The sequence below is a fragment of the Henckelia pumila genome, chromosome 2, assembly GCF_033568475.1.
Source record: "Henckelia pumila isolate YLH828 chromosome 2, ASM3356847v2, whole genome shotgun sequence".
Taxonomy (NCBI): Eukaryota; Viridiplantae; Streptophyta; class Magnoliopsida; order Lamiales; family Gesneriaceae; genus Henckelia; species Henckelia pumila.
The window spans coordinates 111,274,593-111,287,355 of record NC_133121.1 but is presented as its reverse complement, the minus strand read 5'-3'; the positions used below and the strand labels follow the sequence as shown (position 1 = coordinate 111,287,355).

The following is a 12,763-nucleotide window of genomic DNA, read 5'->3' as shown; positions in this document are numbered from 1 at the left end:
AAAGCATAAATCTGACCCTGCATCCGAGACCGTTGACCATCTCCATGATGCCTACTCTGGGTCCTTTGCTGCACTGATGCCTCAGACTGTCTACTCACCTGAGATCCCATCCTAGATGCTTGTCCACTCTATCCGCTACGCTTGGGACAATCTCTCTTGAAGTGATCAACACTTCCACAGATGAAACAAGCTCCAGCAGCGGCTCTACAATTCTCAGTGGGATGATCTCTCCCACAATGATCACACTGCAACTTTTTCTTGCCCGACTGACGAGTCTCACCAGATCTTGTAAATGAAGAAGATCCGGATTTCTTAAACGACTGAGTACAAGGACCTAAAGAACTCGTGGGTCTTGACGAGATGAATGACCTGTTGCGTCGAATGCTGTCCTCTGCCTGGTGACATCGACTCACTAAACCCTTGTAAGTCATGTCATCTTCCACAGCAACTTGGTCATGAATCTCCGGATTAAGGCCTTGGAGGAACAGATTATACTTCGCCTCTGAACTATCGGAAATCTGGGGGCAATAAGGCAACAACTCAAAAAACTTCAACTGGTACTCCCAATCGACATCGATCCTTGCCGCAAACCCAACAACTCACTTGTCTTTGTCTGTCGGAGAGCAGGAGGAAAATACAGCTTATGAAAAGCCGTGCGAAAATCATCCCAGGTAGCAACTCCTCGGGCTGCAATAAAAGGCGCAGAAGTAGAATCCCACCACTTCCGAGCTCGTCCTTCGACCAGGAAATCAAGAGTCTCCATCCGCTGCTCCTCAGTGCATCGGAACTCCCGGAAACAAACTTCCATACGTCGTAGCCAGTTCCCCGCATCCTCTGGTGACTCTCCTCCGACTAAAGGCTTCGGACCCATCTGCATAAACCTATGCATGCTGAAACGCCTGCGATCATCATTGCGATGGTGATGACGGCCCCGACGATGCTCTCGATCGTCCTGATCACCCCAACGTCCACCTATGCTGCCTTGACTACTCTCGTCACCATGACCCGCCATCTACACGATGATTAAAGGTTAAACCCAATTCCAACAATCTAGTTCCCAAGATTACTATGCATGCTCTGATACCATAAATGTAGTGACCCGCGCCGTGATCACCTACTAATCAGAACTTAATCATGCATTTAACTTAATTAAACATAATCAGAGAAATAACAGCGGAAAATCTTAAAGATAAACAATTCCAAGATAAATAAATCTTGGTACAACGAAATAGAATATATACCGAATAAAATCTTAATCTTGAAATCCTTTGATGACCCTTGCTACCAAGCCCTGGTCACCGATCAACTACTGATCTCGCTCCTGGTCCACCTGCAAAACCTGCCCCGTCGAATGGGGTGTTCGAGATAAAAGCAGGGACGTGAGCGCTAACGCCTAGTACGTAAAGTATTGAATATACAGGTCTATATGATGCATGCAACATGAACTATGAATGATCTGGGTAACTGGGATCATATCTGGAAAATCACGCTCAGTTCATAGGCGCCTCCAGTATGCGCACGCTGCTTCGAAGATCCAGTGGGTGCCACACATACTGAACCCGATCTTGGACTATCACCGTCCTGGGTAAAAACCGTACATGCTGCCCCGTCGGTCCAGTGGGTGTCACACGGTACCCAATCGTATAATAACAACAACCCTAGGGCTGAGCGACCCTAGAACAACTGGTTATCTCAAAAGGATAACAGGCTCAACATGGTATGCAAATGCCGCATACAAATCATGAACAGTAAATCATGCATATTATGACAGATAATAATGCAACACATAATTATGCAACACATAAACATGTATATTCAGCTGCCTATCTCAGTCTGTACTTACGTACCTTAGTTCTACTAGGCAAGCTATACCAGCTCAAAAGTCCAAGCCTGCATCTGTCGTCAGCCCGCTGATGACGATTGCCCCAGAACTTGGGCACCACTCCGCAGCAACCCTGGAGCGCCTCGCCAACCTCCGGACCAAGCCTAGGAAGGATGGAATCACTCCTAAACTCCTAAAACTAGGCTGAAACCGAGAGAAAAAGATAGGAATTGGTGTGAAATTGTGGCCCTCGGAACCCATATTTATAGGCCACGATCGGAAGCTCCGATCGTAGGATCGAAAGCTCCGATCTCCACCTGCAGCTACGTGTTCAATCCTCGAAGACACTTGGCACTGGACAGGGATCGGAAGCTCCGAACTGGTTCGGAAGCTTCGATCGAACCGCCTCTTTCGAACTGTTTTCGGGTGCTTCCGAACTGGTTTTGGACTCCCGGGACCTACCCTACCATTTTCGGACGTTTCGGATCTGATTTTCCACTTATTTTAACCAAATAAGGACTCCTTAAAAATGTTTTGACACTTTTAAAATTATATGTCATTTTCTAACATGTTTAAAATCACCTAATCTTGTAAAATGGAACCGGGCTACTACAGAGCTGTCACGATGGTCAAACCTTTCAAGTCAATGGGCAGAGGTTGAAACATTACTTTGGCAATGAAGTGCGGAACATGGAGAAAGTTGCTTTGATAGACCCTGCATAAACACTCCAGAAAAGTCGGGCTGACGACGTTAAACCAAGCGCTCTTTGGGAGGCAACCCAAATTTTTATATCATTTTAATTTTATTTTATTTTAGTTAATTTTATTGAATTTCAGTAATTTTATTTATTTTACTAATTTTGGTCCTAATTAAGAGTTTTATTGTAGGTACTTTTCTGTACAAAATCTTTTTTTTGGAGTACAAAAATTCAAAGCTCAGGCGCTCCAGCGCTAGCCATACAGCGCTCCAGTGCTACTTTTTTTAAGTTCAAAATTCGAAGGTTTAGCGCTCCAGCTCTAGACATCCAGCGCTCCAGCGCTAGTCTGTGAATTCCAAAGTCGAAGGTTTAGCGCTCCAGCGCCACTTACGTAGCGCTCCAACGCTCTCTCGGAAAAGCATCGGGCGCTCCAGCGCCATTCAGTAGCGCTTCAGCGCTGCTGTGTATATACAGAAAAAAAGGGGGATCTCGCAAATCAGATTTTCACCCTTCTCTCTAATTCGTCCGCCTCCAAGCCATCTTTTCCCCTCAGCTTCGAAAAATTCTTCAGAAATCTCCACCACCATCATCGCGTGTCTATTTATTATATCATAGAATCCAAGCTTCTTGTGCGGCGGTCCAATTTTTAGAAAAGTATCAGCTAGGTTCTTCGCGCGGACAATGCATCGTCAAATTTTTATTCTTCTGTCGCAGTGAGCGTTCGAATCCACGGATCACGGAGGCGGTTTGGGCTTTGAATTTGCCGGAATTGTTGCTATAAATCGAGGTATTGTGAAAACTTTTCTAATCACTGGGTGTTCGAGATTCATGTGGTCCTATTTTTGACTGGGGTTTGATTCAAGTTCCCTTGTAAATGAATTGGTGATTATCAGAAATTGTTGTGACACAAGGGTGAACTGTGCGTGTATCTCAAATTTCGTAGAAGTTGAGTTATCGTTTTGTTGGAAAATTGTGAATCTTGTTTGTTGTGCATGTCTTTAAGTGTGTATTATGGTTTGTCTGAGGCCGTGTATATTGGGTTGGAGTGGTTACTTGGCACGGTGTATTGGTGTGTGGTTTGTGATTGTCCGATGTAGTGACAAGGGAGTGATTACTGTTGAGTTTTAATTGAAGTATTGTAATGGCACCGAGAAAGAAACAAAAGCAGGGGGCATCTTCGTCAGGTAGTTTCGATGTCCATCGGTTTTGGGACGAAGAGGCCGCCAAGAATTATCCTCTCATGGTGAGCAAGAGCATGGTTAGAGAACGAGGCTTTGATCCTAGTGCTTTTCTGGTATTGTTTGACGTTCGGAAGGAGGCGCATTAGCGACGATGGATGGGTTTTGTGAAACAGCCTGGTGACGCTGTTGTTTCTTTGGTTAGAGAATTCTATGCAAATTTGAAGCGTAAACATGAGCAATTTCATGTACTGGTGCGAGGTAAGCGGGTGGCTTTTGATGGGCATACCATTAACACCCTCTATGTTATGCCATCTATAGATGAGGATGAATATTCGGCATTCAAGGCAAGTGATGTGGACTATGATGAGATTATTGCCACTCTTTGTGAAGAATGGGCACAGTAGAAGATGAAGAATGAATCAGTGGTGCATTTTCCTTCCGAAAAAATGAAGCAAGAAGCGAGGTCTTGGTTTTTTCTGATAGCTGCTCGTGTGCTGCCCACCGGCCACACTTCTGATGTGACAAAGAAACGGGCTGTCCTGACTTACAGTATTGTCACAGGAAAGACGGTGAACTTGGGGAACATCATTCAGGATTCCATTATTGCGGCAGTTAAGGGCACCACGACTGGTGGATTGCCTCACCCTGCTCTGATCACAGAACTTTGTGCACATGTTGGAGTTACATGGGGTGCAGATGAAGAGCTTTTTAAGGTCCAAGGACCTATTACTGGGACTACACGGAGAATGTACCGCCACCTCCGAGAGCAGCATCACCTCAGGATCGCCCTGCTAGTAGCAGCCAGCCACCACCACTACCACTTCAGGGAGCTGATACGCTTTATGATGAGCGTTTGACACGTTTGGAGCAGAGGTTAGACAGTCATTGACGTCGGACTGATCAGTTCATGGATTATATGTTGGATTTCATGACGAGCCTTGCCCAGCGTTTTCCAGGATCCAGTGAGTATCAGCCGTTTCCCCAGCCTCCTGTTTGGCCCCCTCAGGGTGATGACATGGACGATGACCACTGACGGTCTGTTTTGGATGAATTGATTGTTGTTGACATTGAAGTGAAGTTGAGTTGCGAGTTGATGGGTTGTTTCATGCTAAATTAGTCACTAGTTCCTGTATCTGTTTTTATTTTTATTCGTTCGTATTGTGTTTCTGCATGTTTTATTTTCTGTCTGTTTTATTGTTCGTTTTTGTGTTTGTTTGTGTGTTTGTGTTTTTGAAAAAAAAAATTAATGTGAAAATTAGAAAAACAAAAGAAAAATGGCCTATGATGATTAAGTTGGAAAAAGAAAAAGAGTTTATAATCTAGTGTTGGCGACATTGTATCTTGAGTTCTCACTTTTTATGCACTATAGCCTTGACTATCGATACTCCTGATAAGTAAAAAAAGTTATGTGGATTTTGTAAGTGGATTGGATAATTTGATTCTTAACTCTGGCGATTTATGCTCAAAACCGAGGCAGACTGATACAAGCATAGAAATGATTAGGCAAAATTTAATTGATGACTCCATCCGGGTTAGGAATAAGGGACTGAAATCCTAGTTGCCTTATGCTTGACTAAGTATGCGGATTAAATGGGGTTGCAAAAGTTAAAAATCTAAATTTTCTTACAACTCCATCCGTGCTAGGAAAGTGTTTGAAATCCTATTCACTGTTCCATGCTAAGTATGCGGAAAAAAAATAATGGGGTTGATGCTTTATCCGGGCTATAGACAAGGGGATTGAAATCCAAATCCTATCTGTAGTTATATATAAGTCTGCGGGTAATTTACGGGGCTAAAAATAAAATAAAAACCGGGTGTAAAATCCGGTAATTTTGTAAAAAAAATGTAATCACTGAAAAAAAAAAGTTTGATTTATGCGAGTAGAAGTTGAACTTGGTTGAGAGTATTCTGAAACTAGAGGACGAGGTTAATGACTCTTTGAGGCTTAATGGTTGCATGATTTGATCGAAAGTTAGGTGGGTAGATAGGATTGGCTAATCACACACACACGAGGACTCTTGAAAAAATTAGCTACTCATGGATTAATTGTTGAACATCTGAGGCCAGTTGGATTATTCTAGTTTTATTGCTTTCTTGTGTGTTTTTAATTCCTTGTGCGTCTTAGTTTTTTGTTTGTTCTGTTTTGCTCGGGACTAGAAAAAGTCTAAGTTTGGGGGGATTTGATAAGTGCAATTTTTGCACTTATATTTTATATGACTTAGCTCGGCTTTTGTTGTGTTTTGAGGGATATTATGCTTTTCTTTTGTTGTTAGTGTCAGTTGCAGGAGTTCAAGTGATATTTATTTTAGTTGATCAAAAGAGTCAAAAAGATGCAAAAAGAGTGAAGAAAAGAAAAGAGGAAAAATGAATTTAAATTGATCAGGTCAGCGCCTGAATACCAGCGCTCCAGCGCTATACGGAGTATTCCGAAAGGTGAAAAGTTGAAGAAATAGCGCTCCAGCGCTATCATACCAGCGCTCCAGCGCTGTTGAAGAATAAAGTCGGGCGCTCCAGCGCCGAAAGGCAGCTCTCCAGCGCTAGGAAGTGTTCAGAATTTTGGAAAGTCTTGATCGAGTTTTTAAAAGGATTTTATGAATTATTTTGGAGGATACAAGGGTTTAGAGAGTATTCAGAGCATAAGGACGGCGATTGAGAGTTTTGGATTGCACAAGAGCTCGAGAATTCGGTAGGAAGACGGAAGACGGCGGCATCCGGCGACGGAGAAGCTTCATTCTAATTCGTTCTAGTTTTTCTTTGAACTCTTTTTTTCTTAGTCTATGGATTGTTGGAAAAACATATTTTGTTTGATGTTTAAAATTATTATGAACTAATTTCTTAGTCTAGAGGTAGACGGATCTTGACTGGAAACCATGATTGAGATATTTTGATTTATATATTTGAATTCTTCGCACAGTTTATTTGTGTTTTCCTGATTTTAATGCTTTCAATTGACTGAACATAGATTGAATGATATTTTATTTAGAATCTATCACTCGAGAGAGGAGATTTTGAATACGACATAGGAAAATACATTTTTGGTGTTTATATTGTTCGAGATGCATATAACTCCATAGAAGTCATTAGAAGAATTCTTGTGCTATTTATCGGATTTAATAATTGAACTTTGATAGAGATATTGAGTTTGTTATTGAATACGAATTTCTGCTTGACACTCGAGAGAGGTAGTAGAAAATAATAGAGATTCTTGGCTAATAAACTAGAAGAATTGATAATTGAACAATCATTAGAAATAAATTGTGGTGGACAGTCAAGTGAAGTCAAACCTCTAGCATTCATCGCTTATTGAATTTTTCATCTCGTGAACTCGTGGTTATTTAATTTTATTTCTTGCAAATTTTAGTTTCATAAAAAAAATCAAATCATTTTCGTAGCTCTACATAGGATTAGGATTTTATTAGTTGCAAATATTTGATATAATATCATTTATTCATTCTCCGTGGGATCGATCTGGACTTAAATTCCTAGATTATAACTTGACATCGTGCGCTTGCGAGCGAAAAACAGGCAACACTCTCTCAAGCACTACCTTAAATGATTAGGATAAGCAATTAAGCTGCCGAGTGGAACCTTCCTAAACAACCGGCCTCGTTTGACATTTACTTCTTTTTATGTTGTGATTTTTATACTTAAAAGAAAGATGATTGTCAAATACTAAATACGAGAGTGGGGGAGATGAACAAAAAAATCACCTGTTTTATCTTCAACCTCGTTCTCATCGTGTTTTGCATCACCACTTACATAGTAATAAATCAAAATTTATGGATACATCATGCATGCACCTACTCAACGAAATCAAATTATGAGACGAGTTGTGTGTACAAACAGGCCATGATCATGGTAGATGCAGGGACTCAAATAGTATATGTATTTGGAGAATGTGAAACTTGACACAGATCATCTTCAGAAAGATCCCTCCTGAGACTTCAAACTTCGATGTTAGCTGAAATTTCCAACTCCTCTTGTCATGGGATGACGGTATAAACGACGACATCATCCATGTCAGGGCTCCTCACAGAATATTGAAAAGTCCATCCATGGCATGCACCGGCATGGGCGCCACTCTTATTGACAGCAAAAACAGCTCCTACGAAATCAGGGTATTTGCTCGCAATTCTTGCTATGGCATCCTGAGCTGCTAACTTAGGTTCCATGCCTAACCTCATACTCTCCACCACTTGATAGCTAAGGAAGAGAGACAGGACAATGCTTATATTCGAAAAACTCCAGGAATCCCATAGTAAAATAATAAACCATGCAGGGAAATCAATATACAGTAGTTTGAAAGAATACCATGGCAGGAAGCGCATCATGACATCACCATCCCCTGTTGCACCGCATGCTCCAACTTCAGCATCAGCGTACGCTGAAGATCCAGCAATAGGTCCATCACCAACCCTGATAGCAAAAAGTCGATGGAGTGGGAATATCCAATTGAAATCTTCATTGGTAGCAGGATTCAAGTTTATTCATTTCGAAACCGTGTTCAAATTTTTGGTTTGATTTATCCCATAAACTATTCACTACGCTGTGTTTTGTATGTTATGGATACATGTTCAATATACCTTAGATAATCATCTCAGAGTATCCTGTTAAACCGCTTCACTTCATTTATAAACTATAAATAACCCTTTTTTAACACGTATACAGCATCAGCATAGAAGTTCCTCTATCTAGGCTTCCTTTTTGGAGTTTTCAGGAACTCATATACAGATCACAAGTTTTTCTTCACTAAAATTTATTAACCTTGCCATCGCCTGGAAACATGCGCATAACTGTTGAAATAAATAGTTTGCTAATCTTTTACTTAAAAGGATAACAAATATAAATATTCTTATTCTCACATAAGTTAAAGACGATCACATTGGTAAATAATAAAAACAGATTAATGCATGCATGATCATTGCTTCCTATTATTACCTGCCAGGAATCTTAAAAGTGGCCCCATTAGTTGATGTACCAACAGCAACATGTCCCAACTGGAAAAACACAGATACACTGGTATAAATTGACAATGAATCCAAAGCAAAAGGGAAAAATGAAATTGTTAAGAGGGAAAGAACGAACTTTGTCAATAACAGCCAGTGATATTGTATCATGGTTGTGGATACCAATCGGACACGTCCCTGATCTATCAACAACAGCACTCTTAGTATTTGTGCATGATGCCTCACCGAGTTTATATATGCTCTTGGTATGGTAAGGACCACAATCATAAATGGGCAGAACATTTTTCCTGAAATTGGGCTGGCACTTGTTATTTTTCCATTTTATCCACTTCTCTATTGATTCTTCTGAGCTTAGATTTGTGGGACCTTTAAGACCCATTGAAATAGCAAATATTGATGCTTGCTCTCCAACAAGCATGGTGTGTTCAGTATGCTGCATCACTAATCTTGCCGCTTTGATGCCTTCACTCACATATCTCATTGCAGCAACAGCTCCAACTTCCATCGTCACCTATGCACGTCTTGGAAGAAAAATAGTTAAACATTCTATGCTTCACTTGTAGCTATATCAAGAAAGAACAATTCGATATTTGACAAATAAACGCCACATAACTTACACCATTCATTATCATAGCATCAATGGTAGTTTCTCCATTTTCGTCGGGACTCCCACCAGGACCAACTGTTCATGGACATGGTCATTGATATAAACCTAAGGATAGCAGTGAAAATGACCATAAAAGAACAAGACAGAAAGTTAAGTATCACTGCTACCAAACAAAATGACTCAAAATGCAATAATGTTTTAACATTGAAATTAATATTTATTGGGCAGACAAAAGATTAGCATAAATACAGTTCATTAACAGCGGATATCAGAATGCACATCAGTTGCTATATCATTTTCTTCGTTTGACAAGAGGGAAGTGCGAAACTGGATCCCAACCTGTACCATCGCATCTTAATATCTCACAAGCAGAGCAACCTTCTACTACTGCATCCACTGCCGAAAACCCTCTGCTAACTGTCTTCCATGCTGCTCTGACAGCTTCCAAGAAGGGCCAGGTGCTAATGACAATGGGGAACTTTTCCACGTTCTTAACTTCATATCCAAATGCCTGATTCAAGAAACATGTCGAGAAGGTGCTCATATCTCACAATTTTCGTTTGAAATTGATACTCTATACATGGATATCATGAGCCTAGTGCCTTAGAGCAAACAATTAATGCTCAGGTAGTCACTTGAGCACCACAGAATCATTTTAATGAAAACTTATCGAATCCTCATTCCTCATCTGGACCAAGCACTGATAAAATTCAACACTTCTCTCACGCTCTTATTATAAACCCGCCAGTAACCCATCGTTCAAGTTGTGCACTGAATCATAGGAAACTCATAGTTGGACTAAGAAATAACAAGTTGCACTAAAATCAACTTCAAGGTACTAACACCATATGACTTTTACCTATGGAGACCAACACTAGTAACAATTGAACTAGTGGCTGGCCATGATGTGCCCGGATTCACATTGTTCAACAAGTTTGCACCACCACTGCATTGTTATCTGTATGTACAACAACAAAAGAAAACACATACGAAGAAACTCGAAATCCTCGCCTGCATCCATTCATATCGTATTTTCTAATTCCCTCTAGATAATGCATCCGCAGTTCCGCGCATGAGGTATAATCGCACAGCATAATTTAGAGAAGAAAAAAAAAACCAAAACAGAGCACAATCTCAAATAGGTAGAATGTTAAAAACCCAGAATCTCAATAGCGATTCCGTGTCGGAGATCATAATCGAGGATGGAGATAAGAGAAGTAAATTACCGGAGGAGTTGGCGTAGCTAGGAGGACGAGAGCAATGTACAGTGCGACGGAGCAGGAGGTCATCACGGCGGTTGCGACGGAGCCCAAACCCCTTCCGACTTCCGAGTTCCAGTCTGTGTTAATTATTAATTAAATTAAATAAATCAAATGACCAAAAAAAAAAAAAAAGGGCATATTGGAAATAAATCCCCAATTCAAACATCAACTTTGTGTTCAGTCCATAATGCATAAAATTTTATTCTGCACTTCTTCATACATCAAAATCTTTATTTTAACTCCCCATTTCACGCTATATCTCATTTTTCCATTAAATTTTATTTTATTTTATTTTCTATTTTTTTCTCATCTTCATCTTCACGTAAAAAAGCCCTGGCTCTCCCCCAATTTCATCTCTTCTCTCCTCCTATTTCTATCCCAGAAAGTTCAATCCCCATTTCTCATTCTCACGTGAATCCTAGCTACTCTTCTCCCCCAATTTCATCGCTTCTCTCCTTCGATTTCTATCTGTCATTCCATATCCACCGATTTTCATCTTTTCCCATTCGTTAACGTTTTTCTCCTGTTTTATTTTTTCCCCCTTGTTCAACCTGAAATCTGGAAAACGTGGGCTATAACGACGTCTGCATCCACCAAGAAATCCACTGACAGCAAAAGGGAGTCGGGAGAAATCTGTTATTAGGTAAAAACACACACAAATCTTACCTTTATTTTCCTTCATGAAGCCAATTTTATTTTCCTTTTTTTCCTTCTTCTGACTGTTATTATTGCTTCAATTTTTAATGGGTTCTTGTTATTTTATTTTATTTTTTAAAATCGACTGTGATGGCGTGTGTTTTATGGTTACTGCTATATTGGTAGTCGCGCTGCTCATTGGGGCAGTGATTTGCGTTTTAGTTGATTGGTGTTTGGCAAATGTAACTGTGGTTTTTGAATCAAATTGGGGGTTTGAGCCATTGAAAATGAGCTCTTATTTAATGAAGGGGATGAAAAAAGTTTGATTTTTCATGAAACAGTGTATTATATATACTCGGATGAAATCTAAAAATTTTCCTGAAATTAGAATCAAAATCATTAAATAAAATATTTGTCACGTTTTTGTTTGTTTTTGCGCTTGTTCGTTCAATTCGTGCCGAATGGTCTTCGGCATATGTTGGTTTCTTCTATTTATGGCGATTTTTTTCTCAAATATTTCTTGTTTTTATTGAAACTGTGATGATCTTTTTTCGGCATGTGCTGATTTTTGTTTGAATTATGTTGATTTTTGTTTGAACTATGCCGATTTTGAAGCAGTGCATGATAATCCGATGAAATCTATTAAATTATGCTGCTTTTTGTTATGACTTATGGCACACTGTTTTATTTTTTTATTTAGACATGGTTCGAAAACGAGTAGGATCTGAGGTAAAGCTAGTACCCGGAGGCCGCATGAGGCACCAAATGGTACTGCTTTTTGAACCACGCACTAACATCATGTAAAAAATGTATGAAAGATGTACCAAATTTAACAAATTCTCATACCACAATTAGAGGTTATTATACTTCATTTTCAAGTAAAGATACTATGTATCAATACAAATGGTAGTGAGTTTCTGACCATGCACCAACACAACAATGTAAAACATGTATGGAAGATGTACCAATTGATATAAAAAAATTTCATACAACAATTTGACGTTATTATACTTTATTTGCTAGCTAAAGTACTATGTATGGATATAAATGGTACTGCGTTTCTGACCGCTCACCAACACCATAATGTAAAATATGTATGGAATATGTACCAAATTTAACAAATTCTCATACCACAATTAGACATTATTATACTTTATTTTTAAGCAAAGCTACTACATATCAATACAAAATATACCGTGTTTCTGACCACGCACCAACACCACAATGTAAAAAAATATATGAAAGATGTACCAAATTTAATACATTTTCATACCACAATTAGACGTTATTATACTTTATTTGCTAGCTAAAGTACTACGTATAAATATAAATGGTACTGCATTGCTGACCACTTCATTTTCAAGCTAAAGTATTTTGATTTATACCACAAAATTAAACATTTTATGTGTAAAAATGTGTTAATCACCATTTATGATACAAAATTATGACATTGGATTCATAAATAAATTTGTTTTAACCATAGATGTTACAAACATATACAATAGATACATATACATGTATTTGTTAATCACCATATATGCAAAAAACATGTTATAATCATGATTGATACTAAAAATTTAGACATTTTAT

At 39.3% G+C, this 12,763-nt stretch overlaps 1 protein-coding gene across 6 annotated transcripts; it reads right to left on the bottom strand.

Moving 5' to 3' along the window:
- Positions 1 to 7,414: 7,414 nt before the first annotated feature.
- Positions 7,415 to 10,625, bottom strand: LOC140881888 (probable isoaspartyl peptidase/L-asparaginase 3). 6 transcript variants are annotated; one of them, XM_073287530.1, is made up of 8 exons: positions 10,502 to 10,625; positions 10,135 to 10,233; positions 9,615 to 10,046; positions 9,286 to 9,350; positions 8,787 to 9,179; positions 8,640 to 8,698; positions 8,013 to 8,117; positions 7,415 to 7,904 (listed from the first exon to the last, which is right to left on the bottom strand). In XM_073287530.1, the coding sequence occupies exons 3-8, from the start codon at positions 9,817 to 9,819 to the stop codon at positions 7,685 to 7,687; spliced, it is 1,047 nt and encodes a 348-aa protein (XP_073143631.1). In that variant the 5' UTR covers positions 9,820 to 10,046; positions 10,135 to 10,233; positions 10,502 to 10,625; the 3' UTR covers positions 7,415 to 7,684. The 6 variants fall into 6 exon arrangements, with proteins under 6 accessions (XP_073143631.1, XP_073143630.1, XP_073143628.1 ...); XM_073287529.1 differs by having other exon boundaries at positions 10,135 to 10,624; XM_073287527.1 differs by lacking the exon at positions 10,135 to 10,233 and having other exon boundaries at positions 9,615 to 9,786; positions 10,502 to 10,623.
- Between the last annotated feature and the right edge of the window lie 2,138 nt (positions 10,626 to 12,763).